The sequence below is a fragment of the Venturia canescens genome, chromosome 1, assembly GCF_019457755.1.
Source record: "Venturia canescens isolate UGA chromosome 1, ASM1945775v1, whole genome shotgun sequence".
Taxonomy (NCBI): domain Eukaryota; kingdom Metazoa; phylum Arthropoda; class Insecta; order Hymenoptera; family Ichneumonidae; genus Venturia; species Venturia canescens.
The window spans coordinates 1630151-1652246 of NC_057421.1; the positions used below are offsets into that span (position 1 = coordinate 1630151).

At 36.9% G+C, this 22096-nt stretch overlaps 2 protein-coding genes across 6 annotated transcripts in view; one reads left to right on the forward strand and one right to left on the reverse strand.

Moving 5' to 3' along the window:
- Nmdar2 (NMDA receptor 2) overlaps nt 1-17093 on the forward strand; it is a 188616-nt gene extending 171523 nt beyond the window's left edge. For 4 of the 5 annotated variants that reach the window (XM_043434106.1, XM_043434108.1, XM_043434109.1 and 1 more), the window contains 11 exons: nt 1606-1753; nt 2407-2590; nt 2966-3075; nt 4131-4243; nt 6791-7075; nt 7181-7362; nt 7966-8201; nt 9109-9302; nt 11787-11903; nt 12217-12318; nt 12395-17093. In XM_043434106.1, coding sequence (XP_043290041.1) covers nt 1606-1753; nt 2407-2590; nt 2966-3075; nt 4131-4243; nt 6791-7075; nt 7181-7362; nt 7966-8201; nt 9109-9302; nt 11787-11903; nt 12217-12318; nt 12395-12452 — 1729 coding nt within the window. In that variant the 3' untranslated portion in view covers nt 12453-17093. The remainder of the gene's footprint in view (nt 1-1605; nt 1754-2406; nt 2591-2965; nt 3076-4130; nt 4244-6790; nt 7076-7180; nt 7363-7965; nt 8202-9108; nt 9303-11786; nt 11904-12216; nt 12319-12394) is intronic. The other variant, XM_043434107.1, reaches the window with a different exon arrangement.
- Nucleotides 17094-21123: 4030 nt separating this feature from the next.
- The window catches only part of LOC122418803 (low affinity immunoglobulin epsilon Fc receptor-like), a 54726-nt gene continuing 53753 nt past the window's right edge, over nt 21124-22096 (reverse strand). Inside the window, exon 6 of the mRNA XM_043432926.1 lies at nt 21124-21900. Within this exon, the coding sequence (XP_043288861.1) occupies nt 21783-21900 (118 nt within the window). The 3' untranslated portion in view covers nt 21124-21782. The remainder of the gene's footprint in view (nt 21901-22096) is intronic.

A 22096-nucleotide genomic window follows, 5' to 3' on the forward strand; every position in this document is an offset into this window, starting at 1 on the left:
CAAATTAAAGACCAACATCAAACTAGCACGGAGAAATTGAATTGTGATCAAGCGGATCCTAGCACAGCGGTCTTCAACGACTTTTTTGCTTTATTCTGCTCACTCGGAAAATCCGACTCGCTCGTCCCTTTGAAAATAATCATTTTTCTCGAAGCTTTTACAAAGTTTTAGGCGAATAAATGGAGTTGGATGAATTGCCAGAATTTAAATAATTTACGTTATTTCTACAAGGAAAGACAGGATTTTATATTCGTACATGTTCAGAATCCAATATATGCGAGCTAATGAGGAATTCGAAGCTGCTCCTGAAAAATCAATCTATTTATTTTTTGTCTATTTGAAAAATATTTTTTTTTGATACTTCGAATATACGATTGACGGATTGAAGTGAAATTATGGCGATCAATGACCCCTAAAAACCTGCGATTGATCTCAATTTTACGAGCTGAGTGGTCGGTTAAATTGGATTTAATCGAGACATTTATACGTTGATATCTTCCAGCTCACAGCTCGATCCAAGGAAAAAGTTGTTCGATTTTACGGAGCGTCCGAAATGCGGGTTTTTTAGTACGTTATCATTGAATTCAGCGACTCCAGAAACCCACGAAGTTATTATTTCATGAAATTTTACATGAATTCTCGACCAATTTCTTTTCGTGGACAATCAATTTGAGGACTGAGTTCTGGGAACTCGAAGCCTGGTTTATTGAAGGTTCCGGGAAACCCAAACTAACTTTTGATTCGACCCCGACCGGAAAACGCTTTTTACTATGACCGAGGAACACGCTGAGAACCTGCTGAAAAAGCGCGACGCTTCCCCGTTAAGTCCCTAAGTTTGGGTTGCTCGAATCGTGTATGGAAAAGGGAAAGAAAATTGCTGGTAAATTAACAATGTCATACCATGTGACGTCGGGGAAAAAATTTGGAATCGTTGAACTTTTTAGTTCCCTCAGATTTCTTTGGATTATGGAATGTGGCATAAATTTTTGCCCTCTCGAGTGGCTTGGAACCGGAAAGTAGAACGCGATTATCTCAATAAAAGTATGCTCAAAGAAGCACGAAAAAGTGGAACAATTTTATTAGCGATTCAGTGGAAAAAAACACTCGCAGTAACATTTTTTTTTGTTGAAACCCATAACGATGAATTTAACAAACTGAAAGACGTTTTAAGACCCAACACGATCCAGAGTTGTGCTGACTGAAGATGATACCACGAAATAATAATGAATAAAATAGAAGAAAAAAACATTGTCAAATATACAAATTTCAATTAAAATGGATTCATTCTCAGAGAAGATTAAATCACCAGCATGCATCGAATTCAACGATTCTCCAACTATCGAATAATTAGATTCGATATTTCGAAAAGTTTGAAAAACAAGAATGACATTCCAAATTATTTTATGTGAATGGAATCCCGTTCGGGTCTTCAAGTCCTTGAAATAAATTCTTAAATTGAATTGCTTTGCTAACCTCTTTTAACGTCGAGATCCACGAAAACGTGTATTGCAATAAGACTCGATCGGGTCCGTTGATATCACGCTTTCGTAGTGAAATTTAAATCCCTCGCATATGTACAATAATTCCAGTTCATTTTTTTTGCAGAATGGATATACAGTCAGCTCAAAGGAACGAGAGTTTCTATCAGTGCTGCAGTGGATTCTGCATAGATCTGTTACAAAAATTCTCTGAAGAAATTGGATTCACGTATGAGCTCGTGAGGGTGGAGGATGGAAAATGGGGAACGCTCGAGGTGAATATTAAAAATAATAATAACAAGCTTTATCGCCAACGGAAAGAGTTTCGAAGTAAACGTAGAACTGATTGTAAAATTCACTTCTGGAGTTAGCGCGTTGCGTACAGAGACGAGGAGAAAATTAAGAAAATGTTATCCCTTGTACAGCATAAATGTAAATTCTACTGAGAGCGCACTGCAAATGTTGAAAGTATGCAGTTTAATATCACTACGACTAAACTAACTTCTATACGAATAAGTTGTTAATTCATGGCGATCGTTGGAACGCACAGAATAATAAAAAGCTCCGTAGAGTTTCTCTCTTACCAGGAAATTTGTTAGTTGGGGTTTCGAACATTTTATTACGAACAGAAATCACCACTCGTAATGGGGATAAAACTTCCTTGTAAAAAGAACGAAAACTCCATCTCCATTATCCCCAAACCATGCTATTCATTGCTAGCAATAATCTTTAGGATTTTTAATCGCAACTGCAAACTGTAGAACGAATGAATAAATGAAGTTCTTGCCGTGCTTTAATTAATGGATAGCAGAGCTTTTAATGCTCCTGAAACCGTAATTTCGATCATTATCTTTCGCATGGTTCAAGTGCATGGTTGTAGTGAAACGGTTTACAATAAAATTTTTATTCTTCTTATTCGAAAATGAAGAACGGAAAATGGAACGGGCTCATAGCGGATCTTGTCAACCGCAAAACCGACATGGTGCTTACCTCCTTAATGATTAATTCCGAGAGGGAAGCGGTCGTTGACTTTACGGTGCCTTACATGGAAACTGGGATTGCGATCGTCGTCGCTAAGAGAACTGGAATCATCTCGCCAACAGCGTTTTTGGGTAAGTATCGTTAATCGTAAAAATCGAATGTGGAAACGGAAGTTTTAGGGAAAATTTAACTTTGCGTCATTTGAAAGTTCAATCTTTCGTTTTACAAATTTGTTGATTAAATAATTCACTGGTTCAAGTAAATGCTTTTCATTGCAAAAAAAAAAACATCGTTGAACGAGTAAAATTGGTGGCGAACCAAACCAACAAATTTTTTGCTCAATACAATTTATTGGAGGAACAAAAAATGTTGTTGAATGAGCAAATTTATTTTTACAGTATAATATTTTATGAAATCTCGCACCCATAAATAATGCAGAGAAAAATCAGATTTACTGGTGAAAAATCGTGAAAATGAAGCTAAAAAAAAGTAATACTTTTTATCAGAGCCTTTTGACACGGCCTCGTGGATGCTCGTGGGAATCGTTGCCATCCACGCAGCAACATTTGTCATCTTTCTTTTCGAGTGGCTTTCACCATTTGGTTTCGACATGAAGGTAAAAACCTTTTTATTTCAGTGAAAAAAAAAATAAAAAAATAGAAATTAAAAAAAATCCAGTTCCTCATTTAGAGAGAACACGACAGGGATGGTGTTGGAAAAGAAATTCGCCTGAAGTATCGATCAAACTACGTTATGCAAGTCAGCCCACGGATATTTGAGCTTCGAAAGTCGTGACGTGCGCGAAGTGGATGAACTTTGTGGACGATTAACTAAACTCGAGTTTATCCAATTATCCAACAGCGAATGACAGTGACAGATCCTCAAGCACTTGAGGAAAACCGAAACACGAAATGCAATTTATTACCAGCCCTTATACAAACTTGCCAGGGAATACTGATGAAAAATAAATAAATAACTGAATAAGCCGAGTGCTCTCACAATTATTAGATGATGAGAACTCATTAGAATATTGATACGGAGTCTCGGAAAAATCAACTTATCGAGTTTTTGTCGATGCTTTCCTCAGATTTTTTTATCACTTTTTCCAAATCTCGTGCTCATAAGAATGTGCAGCGACCGTTTCATCCAATGATTTTTCTAATCCAAATCAGCAGAAGCTCCTCATGCAAATGTTAATTATCTGGAAGGCTTCAAAAATTATTGAATGAATCTTCGAAATTAACAGTGAGAATGAGTTTTATTCGGAAGGTATCAAATTTCTACTATTTTTGAAACGCTAAGGAATCCATGGGAAATAATTGAATTCACTTCTCATTTTCTGAATTACTTTCGCCCAGGAATGCAGTTGGATTTTGTATTTTTTGTAGTTTCACTCGATTTTCCAGACAACAAAAAATACCCAACGAGTTAATATATGAAAAAAAAAAATAAAAAATACGTCAACTTACAATATTCTCTGAAATACTATAATTAATTAATTATTAAAGAAAGACATTTTGAAAATTTTCGAAAGCAATTGGAAACGCTATCGCTCCGGTAAAGAGTCTCTGGCAGGAACTCGTCATAACATAAATGTACTTGTCTCAGAGTCACTACCGCGACTCTAGATTATTCATATGGCTTCATTAAATTTGATTATTATAATTTCAGGTGAACCCCTCGCCCAATCATCGGTTTTCACTGTCCAGAACTTATTGGCTCGTTTGGGCTGTACTGTTTCAAGCTGCGGTTCATATCGACTCTCCAAGAGGATTTACGGCTCGGTGAGCACTTTTTCATTAACAATTTTGATAGTTATTTAAAGTTCTCTTAAAACGAATATCAAAAATTCAGCGTACATGTCAGAACTCGGGATGTGTATTATATTTCCATCTCTGGACTGTCGTCATTTGATAAATAATTCAAGAGTCCCTTCGATATTAGCAAAGCTGCGAAAATAAATCAATCCGTTATGGTGCTCCCGAAAATACTGGACTGTCGAATTCAAAGCTGGGGAATTCGGCGTTTGATAAAAAGTACGCGGATGCGGTCTTGCCCAGTTGGGTCCTCAGGACAGTAATGAAGGGCTCGAATTCATACCGTGGCTCGCCCTAATCAGAGTCGAGATTATTAATGGTTGAGAAGCTTGTCAGAGAATGATGGGGGGTCTGAAAAAGAAATGTTAAATCACGTCTTGAGATAAAATTGTTTTATGTTTCGAAGGGACTGATTTTTCCGCTTCGCTCATCTTAAATGTCGGAATCTCTGGTTTGAAAAATAAAAAGTCCTGAGCAGTGTTCACATCCCTTCAAGTTCTGATGAATCAATGAATTTCTGATTGTTTACATTTCACACACAAAATAATCGTTTGAAGAGAAAAAATGAGGAAATTCCTGCACTGGGATCTTGAAAAATTGATGAAAACTTATTGGAAATTTAATTTTTTGATATTCATGAAATGAATTTTCGTCTTCAAATATGAAATCCAATTATTTCATCGGGCTATTCGTTTTATACATTTTTTCCACTTTCAATGTACGTAACGAACCACATGTGAAGCATCATCAATCCCAATTCATTAATTTGAAATGTAAAGTAAATTCTAGCGTGTAATCTCTGAGTGAAATTCTGCTCTCAATGGAAAATTACTAGCACGAAGGTTTGCTAGCAGCGATCATTTTTCCTACTCCCAATGGAACTGTTTTTTTTTCTTCGAAGCATTATTCATTTCGTACGTGCGATCCATACATTGGTCATATATTGCTATTCAGCTGCTCATAGAAAAAGCAAGATTATTCAATTTAGCAAACGGTATTTTCAAAAGGACAAATATTTTTTATGATTTTTTTTTTAGATCTGATACGCATTTTCGAAAATAACTGTTTTCCGGTTTTTCGTTGACTGTGTTAAATTAGATACATGACTTGTGAAAATTTTTCCCGCTAAATTTTCTTATAGCAACCTCAAAAAGAAGGAGCAACAGCTTCAATATCATTTTTAAAAAAGTTTCATGCGATTTTTTTCGCATTCTAGTCTAGTGATTTCATACTTTTGGTTGGCAGTGTATACACGCCAAGAATTCGTCCGCAAGTCCCTGAGGGGGTTCATCCCTCGAGAGCGTTGTTCATTTTCTCAACATTTGTGTATCGTCCCCACCGAATTGTTCGTTTTCGATAACGATTGTATAGTCGCTTGTGGAACTTTCATATCATGTATATTTATATCGATAAAACTTTGAGTTTGGTCATAAAAATTCAAAGCTGCTTAAAGGGAATACCATTTTATTGGAATCGTCGATGCCCTCGTTTATTAGAAATTCATCTAATATTCAATGTATTTTCAAAAAATGATCACAATTTTCTTTCGTTTATAATTTCCCCTAATAAATAACGCGAGCAACAATAATGGCCGGATAAGAATCAACATTTTCGAAAATAAATCGAAACTCATGCTGAAACGAGTGAAGAATAAAAGTAAACGCAAAATTACGATCAGGCAAAAAAAGTGACGTTGAAACCTCCAGAAACATTCACTTTAATTCCGATTGGGTACTAAAATATCGATAAACTTTGTGCGAATGTTTATAGCAGTGTCGTTTGAAAATTTATACTGCTAAAAGATCAAATGATTGTCCAAAATTTACAACTCGCCTTCAATCATTTCGCTGGTATAATCCAAGAAACGAACGTGCCATCGTTATGTCTGTATCAATTCGTCCTCGTTCTGGAAGGTTTCATTGTTGATTTATGAAAGCGATTCATCAGCACTGAGCATTGACCTGGATAAGTCCGTTTATTTCTCAGACCACGATCAATTTTTCCATTTTACTTCACCCCATAATGCGCTTTTCTATTTATTAAATAAGAAAGGTTTAAAAGGTCGAAATATAAATACAAATTAAAAAAAATGTATTATTTATATTTTATATTATTATATAAAAAAAAAAATAATTTACTCTTCTTATTAGGGAGATCCTGCTTTAGAAAGTAAAAAAATCGATTGTTTTCGAGAATGTTTTTAGGATATGTACTATGTGGAGATCGTAATTATTGTCTGCAACAAAAATTTCAATTTTTTTTTCCATTTTCATATATTTTCCTTCCCTATGAACCTATAAAAACCCGAAAAAATTCTGAATTTCTACATTTCTAGCCAGATTAAAAAAAAAACGCTTCTTAAGATGAAGAACGTTCTGTTCTGTAAATATAGAATTTCGCAATTTTTTAAACCGGCCTTCAAAGTAAGGCGATTTAATTTGCGATTACAATTGGACATCCCTGCAATTGCATCACTCGACAATTACGATATTTCACCGCTCGGATTTATTTCAGCTTCATGACGAACGTGTGGGCCATGTTCGCTGTAGTGTTTCTTGCCATCTACACTGCCAACTTAGCAGCCTTCATGATAACCCGGGAAGAGTATCACGAATTTTCGGGAATCGATGATCCGAGACTCTCGAAACCGTGGACCCACAAACCAATGTTCAAATTCGGCACCATACCGTGGAGTCACACTGACAGTACACTCGCTAAATATTTCGCTGAGATGCACAATTACATGAGAAAGTTTAATAAAAGCAGCGTATATGGAGGCATCGACGCGGTAGTGAGTGGGTGAGTTTGATCGAATTTTTGAGGATTCGTGGATCTTCCAATATCATCGAACCTGCATCGGAACGATTCGACTTCCCACATTTTTCCTTCACGACTTTTTTGCAGTGACATAGATGCGTTTTTCTACGATGGAACTGTCCTCGATTACTTGGTAGCGCAGGATGAAGACTGCAGATTATTGACAGTTGGATCTTGGTACGCGATGACCGGTTACGGCCTCGCATTCGCCAGGAACTCCAAATATTTGCCGATGTTCAACAAAAGATTGCTCGATTATCGAGAAAACGGTGAGTAGCCAAGGAATGATAATCGGTGAGCTTCGAAGCATCGCGGATGAATGAAACACTGCAGTTGTTGAGCAAGTTGGGTATTCAAAGGACTTCAGAAGAGCTTCGACGCGGTAAAATACCAAGAAAGATTCAACGAAACATGATCGAATAAAAGAATTTTGAATAGAGAGTTTCGAATATTGAATTTTTTAATTCGTAATGAAAAATTGTCTTGAAAAATTGTCTTTTTTTGTGTTTCGTTACTCAAATTTTTGCACTTTATTTTGAGCTTTTAATGAACAACGCAAAATTGTTGTTCACCACAACTACTATTTTCCATGCTCGATGCGAGAGTCGTAGCTAAGTGGGCACCCAACCAAACGCCTCCCCCGAGGCTGCTTGACTTGTTGGGTAACCGCTGAAGCTCTGCACCGACCGCACACCCATCGCCGCCGGCAACGTGCAACTTTTACTTTCTCAATGAAATTCAAATCCCAGCGATGACGAATAATGCCGAGTATCGATGTTCTTGCTGAATTGCAATGATCATTTGACTGCCACTGCTAGCTTCGCTCCTTAAGCAGAAAGTGATGATTGATTTTTGAAATTCGATTCTTACAGGTGATCTCGAACGTCTCAGACGATATTGGATGACGGGGACATGTAAGCCCGGCAAAGAAGTACAAAAAAGCTCGGACCCTTTGGCTCTCGAACAGTTTTTAAGCGCTTTTCTTCTCCTCATGGCCGGAATTTTGCTCGCAGCGACACTTTTGTTTCTCGAACATCTTTACTTCAAGTACGTGAGACACCATCTTGCGAGAAGCGATAAAGGTGGCTGCTGCGCTCTCATCAGTTTGGTGAGATGTTTTTAACTCTAAAAGCATGAGCTTGTGACGATGATTTTCAATTTATATTGAATACTTTGCTGAGTTTTTATTCTCGGTTTTATAGTTTCGTTTTTTGAAAAGTTAAGGTGGAACGGTACCGCGTATAAAAAAAAGGGATTTTCATGCAAATTGGTAAATATGTTTGAAAGTGTGTAAACTATTTGCTCGCGAAGCTTTAACGGGTTCGACTATACCGTTTCTGAGAAAATTGAATTAATTTTTTACATTGGATCTTATGGAAGAGCGTAAAGAAGCGCAAAAAACATTGAAAAAATAGTGTTAAAAAAGCGACTTTTTGATGAAACGAGCACTAGTATATGAACCAACTGTCAAGATAACTCTCGTGAAATTTGCAGTGACTCCACCGTACCGTTTATCTGCAATGTGCAAAAGAAAATTAATAAACGAAATTTGTCTCCCTCTTTTGGCGGACACAGCTTCAAACGCGGCAACGTCGCACCGATCAACGCACTCTCGTGCAGCTATTTACAAACAGTGCGACTTACAGCTTGCCCTCGAGCTTGAGCAGAGCAGCCAACAGTCAAAAACTGGAACCATAACCCTGCATTGTTGCTGTCAAAGCAAATGCTTGATACTTTGAAATATAAAAGAAGAAGCTTTTTCGCCAAAATTAGGAACCTTATGATTGAAATAGTTATTTTTTTCATTTAAAAGTACACAATTATTATTTTTTCGTGTAAATTGAAAAGCAGAAACTAAATTCACGGGCAGTTGGTAAGACGAGAGGCTTCCCTTGCTGGTCTCACCGTCTGCTTCGCAACAGAGGTATCGTTCTACCTTAAAATGGAACTGCAACATTTTTTTTACGGATTCCTCAGCTCAGGGTTGATGAAAATTAGTTCATTTTCGTCAACAGAGTATGGGAAAGTCTCTGACGTTTCGAGGTGCAGTTTTCGAAGCTCAAGACATTCTGCAACATCACAGATGCAGAGATCCGATCTGCGATACACATTTGTGGAAAGTTAAACACGAATTGGACATAGCTCGACTAAGGATAAGGCAACTCGAGAAAGATCTTGAGGCTCATGGCATCAAACCATCTCAAGCGAGGTAACAATGACTTTCAACTTGATTCGAATATACTCACTAAATTTTCGGTAAATTAACAAGTAACGAGGACGAGTATCGGTTAAATACTATAATTCACTAGATTCTGACGCAACACTATTCAAAACAGAAGCTGAATAACGAAATACCTTTTTTAAGATATTTCGTTAATTTTTTTTTTCGTTAAGAATTTTTTCTTATTTTCCTCGCATATTTTTCATTCTTTTTGCAAAATACTTGTATGATTGCCAATCAGCGGGGAATATGACGGAGATTTTGAATTAGCGAGATTATTCGATCTACAAAAGAGTCAAAGTTTTGCGAATTACAACCCAAAGTTGATCGGACTGTGAGCACATGTTTCAAGAGGCAATGTAGATAATTATTTCGTCATTTTTTTTCGAAACACCAACAAAAATTATTTTTTTTCTAATTGTTTCAATTGAAAGAAAAAATTGAACTTTTCCACCGCTGTCTACAATCGTACTCGTAACTTTTTCAAATTTTATACAAATTTCTCGCCGAAAGAGCCTCTTGAGAATCATAAATGTTCGTAACCTCGTTTTTATCTTTATCTTATCGAATCTGTTAATTATTATCAATAGATTTTCCAGCATGCACTAAAACGTCTACTGTTATGTTACACAAAAAAAGCCTCCAATTGCGTGTCTTTCCAATCAGTTTTTCTTCTTAATCAAAATTCGTGTCTGGCTCTCGTGAATAACATTTTATTGAGTTGCAACGAACTTTAATGCACCTATACAGACGCATAATGCACATTACGTTTGTTAACGTCGTTCTGATCTCGTCAAAAATGTCACTACATTGATACTCGTACTATAGCATTGTTCGAGTCATTCTTTTTCGACATTTTATCCTCAATCCCTTTTTCCTTCCTTTCATTTTTCCACCGCGTCGCTCCTCATTCAATCTTTTGTTACTGCGCTCCCAGAATCAACTTACTTTCCTTTTTGTCGTCGGCTTACTTCCGGAAAAGGACAAAACGACTGATCCCCTCGCTGTTGAAAGACATTACTCCCAAATGTTGGATTTGAGACAAAAAGTAACTGATTTTCTGAGCACGTAATCCCTTCAGGATTATCATCAATGATTTGCTTTTTTTTTCAAAATATATTCTGTTTTCTGGATCATCCCCGAATATTTTTTACGACGCTTACCAAAATTATCTCAGGCGAAAAACATTCATGGTCGCTATAATTTTGCCATTTTTTCTGTTGATTCTTCACCTGGAAATCCTTTTATCGATATACCGAAAGTTTTTTTTTCTGGAAAAGGAACTTGCAGTAATCCAAATCCTCATAATCATCTCTTATAAAATTTCTTAACGTTCAGCTGTATTCTGCTGGTGCAATCAATGTCAATATGTGCGATGGAACACGGGGATTTCTCTTGCAATAAGCTCCTTTAACCTATTTTTGTAATTCAGAAAAAGTTCACTCCCATTGCAGTTTTGGTTGAGCCCTAGAATGCACAGCATTTTATAACTTCTTGCCCTGTTTATGATCATCCGCAATGACGTGTTAAAAAATTAGTATCTTTTTCAATCCCTCAATAACACTCAGCACTTATTTTATAAAAAAAAAAAACTTTTTAGACTTAACAGCCATGCTTCCCTCCGGTAACAAAACCATCAGGTCAGACTATTGTCAAAGTAGAAAAAAATCTATCAGATAAAAAGAGAACATTTTGTTCAGTTTCAAAACATGAATAACGAATCGAGAGAAAATGTTTAAAAAATCGTCGAAAAATTAACTTTACCCAAAAGAAAGTTTGTTCAGATTTCAAAAAAAATTCTTTTCACCCCGTTCAAAAAAATAATTAGCATTTCTAACAAATTTCATTCACAGCGTATGTTATTTTTGGAAGCTCTTTTCCCTACTGGGACTGTAAAAAAACATAAGTTTTAAAGTAACATCCGGTGTTGCCAGAAGTTCAATTTTCCGTGATTTCCGGACCGTCGAGGGTCAAACGTTAAGAAAAATTCGAAATTTCCTGAGTCCAAGTGTGTTTGGGTACGAGCTCAAACTTTGCCTGGTGTATTCCATTCGCAAAGTGCGCTGTGGGGGTCGAAGTGAGCATTGAAGGTTTTTAGGACCTCCAATTGTTCATATAAGACGCCAGTCCCACGTGACTTCCCGAGAACTTGGAATCCCGACGAGCTCCAGAACGCGTTTTATTCCATCGTTGTTGAAAAATCAACTGAATTTATTTGTCAAGCTTTCAATAATGCAGAGTTTCTCATAATCGTAGCTCAATAAATTCTCGAAGAATTTTGTCCCTTAGAAAAGTCACTGGGGCTGATCGAACGTTGAATCTGAAAAAAATTTTCGAGATTTTCTCCAGTGTCCATAATCGCGAGGAAGTTAGAGTTCAGAAATAATAATCAAACGGTGCATCGAATGAAAGAACCTTTCGAAAAAGACTTGAGCAACACGAAAGTTGCAAAAATGGTGGAATTTTTTAAAGGAGGAAACCGGGGAGGATGGGATGGTGGCAGGGATGTCTACAGTCCTCGGATTATCAGACATCCGGTAATCAGCTGGCGGTCGAGGCGCCACACCCTCTGCCCCCTTACTTTGACTCGTAAGTTAAATGAAAGCTCAACGTCACTGTTCATGCTTTGGTAAGCTTCGCAAGGAAGCAGCTGAAAAATAAACGAGCGAATGAATGTGACAATCGTACTAGCTCGTAACCATTTTCATTGAATCAAAGTGGCTTCGCATCCAAATGAGCATCATTTCTGTATCGCGATAATCTTCTTATCGAATCATTTTCGTTATCCAATTTGCATGGCACGTACATGGGGAATGAAATAAAAAGTTGTGCTCGAAAAATCCTGCTCTATCCCCACTCACCTTCCATTGGATTAACGTTTCTATCTCTTCTGCTAATGTAGATACCTCGACACAGTCGAAGTGGCCAAGCCAAGGGACATGACGCGAAACCACGTCGTCAGTACGGAGTACGCAGACGGTTTTTTGCCGACGGAAATTTACAAGTAACGAAATGGCAAATTATTCTCGCCTCAGTAGTTTCTCGTGGCGTACAATAAAGTGGTTTCCATGTATTTCAAGGGCTTCGGAGGAAGAGTCGACGCGAACGGAAATAGCAGAAATCGAGACAGTTCTGTGATGTCCGGGTTCGAGAAAATCTGTGTTTTTTGTAAGAGAAGAAACATCTTCGAAACTGAAAGACAACTTCCGACGGTGGTGAACGTCCGGCGGAGTTTATCGTGGCCCAAATAAGTGATCGAACCACAAGCGCAACTGCAATTCGACCAACGTTTAATGCCGAAGGGAATGAAGAGGGGGGAGAAAAGCATTGGAATTAAACGGAAAAATTATTTTACTTCCGTTCATCACCATCAAAGGATTCAGTGCCTAAAGTATATTTTTTTCTGTCAGAAAAGTATACTCGAAATAGCGGTGGCCCATCTTTGAGCAGATGTTGTGGAGTTCGTTTAAATTGTTGTGAATTTATTGAGTATTTTCAGTTATCATTCTGCTTAGTCGTCGAAGCCAGTTAAACCAGTTTTAAGCAGCATCGTTTTTTATCAAAACCCAGAGTTCGTAGCTTGACGAAAAAAGCGGCGTTTGTATTCCTTCTAAAATCATTTTCGAGCCTCGTTTTTTAACTAAAAAGTGAGATTAAACGATTAGTCGCTAGATCCCGTGTTGAATTTCCAAAGTTACTTTTACGTACAATTCACTTGCTGATCGGAATTAAGTGAAAACAATAATCACGTGGATCCCGAGTGGGCAGTGATTGGTAACAAGTTCCACTTTAGATGGCTCTGACAGTTCACTTCTCGATGATAATTCGGTGAAGAAGGAAGAAGTGCTGCCATGGATAAATTGCCAATTAAGCTGAGACGTTGCCAAAGGAGTTTGAACCGTGCCAAAATCCAGAGCTTTCTCGGTGGTACATTACCAGCTGAGCTCACGTCGGTAGATCGACGTCGTCTGCTCTGCAGACTCGTGACGTTATCGAGCGAAAGTGTCGGTAATGGGCTCTTAGTTTATCGATGGCCAATACAGAAGATTTTTTCAAAGGAAGAAAAAAGGGCGGGAAAATGTCCCATGAAACGCAGGTTCGAGCAGATTTTCATACGTCCATTTCCTCGTTGCTTTGATACCAGGAATAGAATAATTTAAGGTATTCTTTCGATTCGACCTTTATGTCTGATGGAATCTGTAAATAATTCGTCCCAAAGAATAATTAATTGAGATTGAGAGCATTCATGCGTGTCTAAACATCACCCTCGATGCCAAAACTCTCGACACACGCATGAACAATTCAACACCACAGGAACAAACGCTTTAGATCATTTTTTCAATCATTACGTCGGAGCTTTTTCGATTCGAGAAATTCTCACGATACTAATCGACGAATCGAGAACACACACTCGACGAGTCCTACGATACGGGTGCTCGCTTTAATTTCTTCCTTGTTTTTTTCCTTCATCAGGATATCGCGATCGAATTAAATCAATACGAGGAAAATACAACCGTTAGTATTAAACGAATAATTAAAAATTGCTGGATAAAATTGATGTGTATGATACTAAATAAATATTAAATTTAAATACGTGTCAGAAAAAAAAACGTTAGTCTTAACGCATCGGTATGATACTTGAAATATTCTATGTGCATACAGACACACATAAATATATATAAAAATACATAAAATATATAAATATATATTTAATATCGTATATAAATGATGCCGGAGAAAGATTAAGTATTGAAAAATAATGTCGCACGCCTACGTGAGTGTGAATAATATGAATCGACGTCAACAAAAGAATATTCTAAATATTTATGATAATCTGGCTGTATGGTATTTATACTTTGAGGACGATCAATTTGCTCAAAATTTTTAGTGAGTTTATCGTCGTTGCAAGAGGAAAACCGAGTCATTTTATTTTCGACAATATATAACACACTCCTCAAACCATGTGCTCACGCAATTTATTTAATAAATTTGTCACTTTCTGTTTATTCAGAAGTTGCGTTTGTATACAGAGTCCGAAAAAACTGGAGTTTTGAAAACGCCTTTTTGGTATAGTCTGCTGAAAAAATGAAATGAAATTGCACCTTTTTACTCGATTCTTTGGTTGTGAAAGGAAAATTATCTTAGTTTTTCATTCCGACAAGTGCATCAGTAGGATTTTCGACGCTGTTTAATTCACGAAGAATAAAAGTTGCCTGATTCTGTATTTCAAACTGTTCGAGGGTAGATTTGAAGGGATTTTAAAGATGAGAAAATTTTTGGAAAACCAGAGCCTCTAATAGTTTCATTAGATTCTGAATGGATGAGAATGGAGACCGGGAAGAAAATGATTTCAAAATTTGGCTGAAAAAAAAAATGTTTTTCATCGGGGAAAATAAATTGGCGATTTTAAACCGAACGGATTTTGTTCGATGAGAAAATCGTCCTCTCGGTGTCAGATCAGCTCTTTGAAATACACATTGTCATAACGACGTTACCCAACGATATTTCGAAATAAACTTTTTCCTGTGCTTCTAAAAAGCCGAGGACTAACAAACGACTAATAAAAATCGTTCGAAGGTTCCGGCAATACGTAAATTCTATAAAAATGTGTAATTTTTATTGTTACCGTCGATAATATTATTTACTGATATTTTTCATGAATTCGACATGATATAATTGACAGCCATTTGCTCGCGTTTGAAGGATAATGCTAATGTGAAAATTTCCATATACACATATATTGTTGATACGAGAAAAGATGTTGTTAAACTGTTGTTGTTAAAGATAGCGGATGTGTTAATAATTGTTAAGTGCGAACGATGAGATAAATGATTTTTCATTGTCGAATGATACAAATAATGTCTCTTGCATGTATGTTCTACGCTATTAATGATTGGCATATTCGAGGTTGGAACGGGCTATGATTAACAGTATTATTTGTTGGAGGGTGCACGCTAACGTATCGCCTAATATCTCGCCTAAAGTGCAAATCGCAATGTTTTGTTTGAGCGTTCACTCTTTTCGGATGAGTCGCGGGAACTTTGAGAAGCGTGGCTATTCATTTGACGTTTCAATGCTTGTCGCAAAATATTTTGCAACTTGTCGATGTTCTCACAATCTTCAATCTCTACGACTATAAAAAATAAATTTTAAGATTAATATTGATCGAAAAATCATCTCGTAACGCGAATATCGTTAGACTTTAAGGCTCGAATCTTTTTGTAACCTTCGTAACAAAAATAACCATAAATGATAAGCGATTTTAAAATACTATCGAGCCAAGACTCTTCCGATTGCGTATTTTCATTGCGATTTCTAATTATCGAACATTATTATGCCAAATGAGTTTTCATTTTCGTCTATCCTTTCAAACAAATACAACGAATGATTTCAATTATGAAAAAAAAAACAAAAAAAATTACGAAGGAAGTCACTAAATATTTTAACGATAGAAATAACTCCTATTGTTATCACGAAAAACCCTCGATAATTCTCCAACAGACTGAGAACATTGGTACGTGCACAATTGAACAAAAATAAATATGAAAACTCATCAAAGAAAAAGGACTCGAGGTCCATAAACCTTTCGACGATTCCCGCCAAATTTTGTATACTGCGTTTGAGAATTTATCGAAAAATCATGGAAAATAAAAGTCGAAAGGAGCTCATAAGTGGAAGAGTCGTGGCCCAGAACGAACGAATCATGATAGAAAAGATGTAGAATTTTAACAAAAAATTTCCAACCAAAAATTTCAGTATCGCGCCACTTAAAAAATGTGTCGAGTACTCCAAACATTTGGTATTAAGTAACTTGAAAAAATGAGAGATAAAAAAATGAAATAAATTTAATGGAGAAGCTTCTGCTCACCGAGAAGTTGCTACGATCTTTGGCAACTTGTCAAATGTGATTGTGAAAAACGAGAAAAAAGAAAGAGAAACGCAAGAATGAAAAAGGGAAAATGTGGACACGACGTTAAGGCGTGTCGTGTAAATTCGTGCGTGCCGAAAAATCTGTCTTTTTGTAAATAGTTTCATCGACCAGGCACCCATTAAATATTCGATAATTGCTGGCATGAAAACAATCACTGGAAAATCACGCGGTGAAATATCCATGTGAACGTGTCTAATGAAGAGCATCGATCAACGTAGCATATACAACTCGTAAAGATTCACACTAAAGTCAAGAGTGTTGCGAAAAGCCCTTGCGGTAAAAAGGAGTCGGAAACGTGAAAAGAGTGGGTGCGATTTCGACGTGAGTTATCGATGAAAACAATTGTTCGCAAGCTTCCAAGAACAATCGAAAGAGAATAACGAATTTCATTTGATGAAAAATGAAATGGGAGTGCGATCATGGGCGTGTAAATAAAACGCTTTGCGTTAAGGCCACAACATTTTTGGTTGTTTCGAGCATATTTTTATCAATGGACAAGGAACTAGAGCCGAAATAACTGAACATTTTATCGCACTAACCAAAAGTTTGTCTTCACGCCCAAGAAAGCGAATTTTTGTAGGCCAATCATTTCTTTGATTTTAATGAACAAAAAATTTGGTTGAAATGGAAAAAAAGGGAAAAGTTCTTTCTGGTCAGTGTTATCATGTCTACTGTCGATAGTATAGAATCGTCACGATACGAAGACGTAAATATTTTGTTTCGAGGATGCCTGTGAACGATTTCGTACCGGAGAGCGTTAATAAATTTTACATAAAAATTGCTCGTACACGTGACTGTATGTTGTTTCAAATAAACGAAAAGCAAACCATTGTTGTTTTGTAATAAGAGCAACTCGTTTGGAGTATCATTTCACTGGGTAATGTTAATTGGTCTCTCACATTGAGAAATATAAATCGCCCGATTTTTACCCCAACTACCTCTAATCATTTTGTTCTAAAAATCTCCATCAAAGATTCCTCCGATCTTCGGTTACAAATTTACAAATTTATCTTCGTTTTGCAAATTTTATTCGACTTCAAAACATCGTTCAAGTCAATTTCATTGCGAATGTGACCATCAGTGATGGGTGCGCTGTTGATCTATGGCTTTATCGACTTTCCATGTGACGCAGCTTCGAGCAAAGCCAATACTTGGATCGGTGACCGCTCAACCATGCAGCGAGGCACAAATCAGTCAGTGGCGGGTAATTTTCTTCGTCTCTAGCTCAGGAACAAAAACATTGGAGTTGGTAATCACTAGAACCTGAAAAAAGTAAGTAAAAAAAAAAAATTCCACAAATTTGCAGTTTTTTTTTAATTCTCAAAATAATTAGCCAACTTCGTTGTATCGATAAGATTTGGAATTTTGCTCGTCGCTTTGCCAAGTGTGCTTATTTTTATTTAATAGACAGCTGTACATGGCCCTTGCTCGAGTCCATACCTTCTCACTAATTTGAACTGTTTTCTTGTTCGAGTATCTTCTTTTCTGATTTTAATCCTCCTTGTACCCGCTTTGTTTCTCGTGTTTTCATTCCTCCTAATTCTTCGTGTTTATCTTACTCTTCGTTTATTATTTTTCTTTCCGGTTATTTCCGGCGTTGTTTCTTTGTTTCTCCAGTAGCCTTTGTTCTTCACAGTTTTGCGCTCTGCACTTGCAGCTTTCGTGCTGTTCTCGCCGGGCATTTCATATTCCGTGATTTTTCTTCAGGGTTGAGTTTTGTCTCGAAGTTCTTAGAACTTTGGGCCATTGGATGGTCCTTTCTCTTGGCTGAGGACACTTTTTCCACGTAAAAATCGACGAAATGAATCGTTTATACAGCGCAAGGGGTATTAAAAAAAAAAATTAATTTCGAAATGAATTTGTCGAAATTAATGTTTGACCCTGCGAACTCAATTGAGCGAACGTTTTTCAGAATCTTTTTCAATAATCTCAACGAATGTTGGGCACCAAACTCCACACGGTTGGCTAATAGTAATCATGTTCACAATGGTCCTGCATGATCGTAAACGTACCTGATTCGCTGCGGCAGTTCTCTTCTGTATAGGGGCGTTGAAATATTTACTCTGATAAAGAAAAAAAAATGTTGTAATTGTTGTCCCCAAATTTCGATTGTCTCGGGCTCTCTTTCTCGCACTCTCCCTCGATAAATTTATCGGCCTTTTCCTCTCCCTTGAACCTTCAGCATTTCAAAGCCTTCCCTGGGTTCTAGGCCACTCGGACAAAGCGTTGTTTTTTTTTTGCGCTTGGACTTTTTCTGGCTCACCAGAGGTGAAAAATCGACAAACCACTAATTGGTTCTGTCAATCCGACAAACGAGGGCGAGTATCACGGATTTCCTGACCCTCCGTCAACCGCGAAATCTCGTTGAGCGAGCGAGACAGACGATCGTTCGTTGCGTTACTCTCCAGACTCGGATTCGTTCTACGAACTACGTAACATTGCTCGTTTTCAATGTTTCACTCTCACGTAGAAAATTCATCGTACCTTTTATTTATTTTTGTTTATTATTGTTTGCCTTCGCTACACTTTGTGCTCGATTCGTTCAACCTTTTTCGCTTTAACGTTTCGAAACATTTTTTAAAAAAAGTGATCGTCCTGTACATGCGCACCTAAAGTCAGCGAGTCGAGCAAAGCTTCGCATCAAGTACAAATGCTCGTGCAAATATATTCTTGAAATTATTGAAAATGAAACTTTCGCTGGACTGAAGATATTACGAGTGCTTTCTATCAATCTGTTAACATGAACCTCTTTCGGTTCAAAAAAATGATAATTTATTTGGAACAAGATTAATCTCACACGAGAAGAGAATTTTCACGAGACTCGTGTGAGACGATGATATGTACTGTGTCTTGCTCCAGTTGGAGAATTCGAGAATTTATTGATGAGACATAACTATAGAATTGAGGTAATCGATATGATCATTTTCGAGGATTAACTTCATTGAATTAGAGAAAAAACACGAGTGAGCAATCGAATAGAGCGTAGAGATCATTACACACGAATGCAATATATGATTATTCCAATGAAAGTGTAAATTACAAAGAAACGTTAAGTTTTAGTATATTACTTGACGAGATCTTGATTAACCGTAATTCAATGAAGGAAAAATTCATCTTCATCAATCGTTCTTTCGATCACACAGATGTAAATTTCATCACGTTAAGAAGTCTTCTTGTTTTTTGGCAACTCAAGTACAATTTTAAGGGTGAATACGTAATTATAACACAAAATATGGACATCAGATAAACTGATTGAATATTTCCACGACATAAACTTTCATGTCCTCGTTCATCGTTCGTCGGAGAAAAACTGCCTACGAATAAACGAAACGTCTTTTTTTTCGTTTGCTCCTTTTTTTAAACATCTTTTAAACACAATCGAAATCCGCACCAGTAAGACAGTGAAAAATAAATAGTGAAACTGATTTTTGAGTTTGTAAAGAACGATTGTTTCTCCTTGGCCTGAGTGGTTGACTTGAGAGATCGAGTTGTCAAAAAAATACCACGATTTTGCTGAAAAAAATTGTTACTTTCAAATTCCCTTTGATAAGAACTTTCAGAATATTTTACATTCTATACTAGAGTACATAGAAGTGCTCTAAGGTAAGTGAGAAAGTAAAACTGCGAGCGAAGATTTCACAAAAAAATAAGAATCGATATTGATACAGGAGTGCAATGCCTTTATAAGCGTTTGAATTCTTTCACAAAGTATACGAATTCTGGAGAGTGTTCACTCTACTTTATCATCGTAATTTCGTCTTTGATATTTTTCTGAAAAGAAAATTCATTATGGAGGCTTCGATTAATGGTAGCGAGTCCGCAACCCAATGGCGAGAACACGAGAAAGTAAAATTTCAATAGAATCCTTATTCTAGAAAGGAAAAGACACTTTGGCAAGTATAATTTGTAGCTTTTGTTGCTCGTCGTGCTGTTCACAATGCGAAGAGCCGACCCGGACTCGGGAGAAAAAATTTTTCACTCAGAGTATTAGGACGGTTCACAAGAGCCCTGGCGATGGAAAATTCGCTACTGCCCAAGCTTCCCTTGAGAGATTTAAGTTGAAAAATTAATGAAATCACTCAATTGGAGAAAAAAAACCGATGCATCTAGTAGGAAATTGAATGTATGCGCGAAATGTTTCGATTTCAACTATAAAAGTAAAACCGTCGAAAGCCCACGCTCCTCGTAGCTGAAAGGGTTTTATAATGGGTTTTCATTTCGTATACTTTTTATCGTTCGAACGGAGCTCTTGATTGGCGCGCGTGTGTACCAGTCGTATCGACTGTAAAAAGCTTTTCTCCAACGCTTAATGGAAATATAATCAATTCTGCATGGCTTCTCCATACAATGTTTTCGTCATATTCCACATGACTTTTATATGCAACATTAAGATCTTATCTCCAGTGAGCTTGACTCGTACCCACAGGAGGAAACTTTTAGTCGATGTTGTTGCGAAGCTGGCTGCAAGGATCGGCGAAAGGTACTAAAAAGTGCAGGAAAATCTTCTGCATAGAAAATGCAAGTTGACATAAAAAATTTAGTGGATTTACAAAAAAAAAACAGGACGCTTCGTAGCAGATGGCAAATCGAGTGTTAATTTTGGGTGTGAATTCCATAAATTTATAAATCAATGCTAAACCTTGCAAGATCATCCGACTCTGATATTTTGAAAAAAAAGTCTCACATGATTTTATTCAACAAACGAATCTATATTTCGTTATAAACGCTGCTACGGACGATCACATTTTTTGGCTGGAGTTTTTCGATCATTTCGAAACCTCCAGAACGTTGGAATTGGTCGGAACTGGAAATGGGATCGATAAAAAGCATGGAAAGATTGATAGAGTGAGATTGATGGAGAAATCGAATAATCACGTATGCGGTCAAAGGTTTATTGAAACATCGATACAGGTAATCGAGTTTTTTGTTCACAGAGATAGCCGGACATCGGTTTATATAAAACTCGAATACGGTGTGCAAGCTAAAAGCTTTTTTCTGTTGTGAATGAAACAGTGAGCTTGATGAGAGCACGAAAACTGTCATATGCAAAGTCGATCCTTCGTAACGAGATTTTTTTCACAAGTTCCATTACAAAAGAACGGTAACAACAAGGTGGCTTTTTATGATGAACGTTATAATTAAAAGGGACGAAAAATAACTTCTAAGAACTGGTTTTTTATTCGCGTGTAACGCTATTATAGCGATTGAACGCAGTGTTTGCTTTCCCGATAAATAAACAACGGAGATGAGAAGTAAAAGCAGCGAAAATTCTCGTCCCGGAGCGACGAAATGTTTGCAAACGTTTTACAAATATTCATCCTCATTCGTTGATTGAAGTCTTGGTTCATTGAACGCAACGGTGAAATGATTGGTCGAGAATTGCGTAAACGTTTTCCTCGTCAACCCGAACAAGAAGCGAATTTCTTGCTCAACGCCTTCAGTTTTTCATTATTATTTCTATTAATGTCAGTGGGTTTCGGAAAAAACTTTTTTATTCAACTTCCGAGGGACTTCGTTCAATATTCAATATGAAAACATCACTGCACTTCACACACGAAGAAAGTCTCGAAACTGCAAGGACTGTCGTTCCATTTCAGACCCTTTCCATCTCTGTTCCACAGCTCTAGACAGTCTTCTTCCTCGCCGTTCTCGTATCTGAAAAAAATATTATTTTCAATCACTAACAAGTTACGAAAAACTGTTGAAATCAAGTAGAAAATTAAAAATTTTAATTCTTTCATGATTTATCAAAAACTCGGCGATTTTGTTTTCTGTTTTTCATGGTTTTAAAACGCAGCAGTCCCAGAATATCGTTTTCATTGGAGTTCAATTTTGAAACAGATTCAATCAC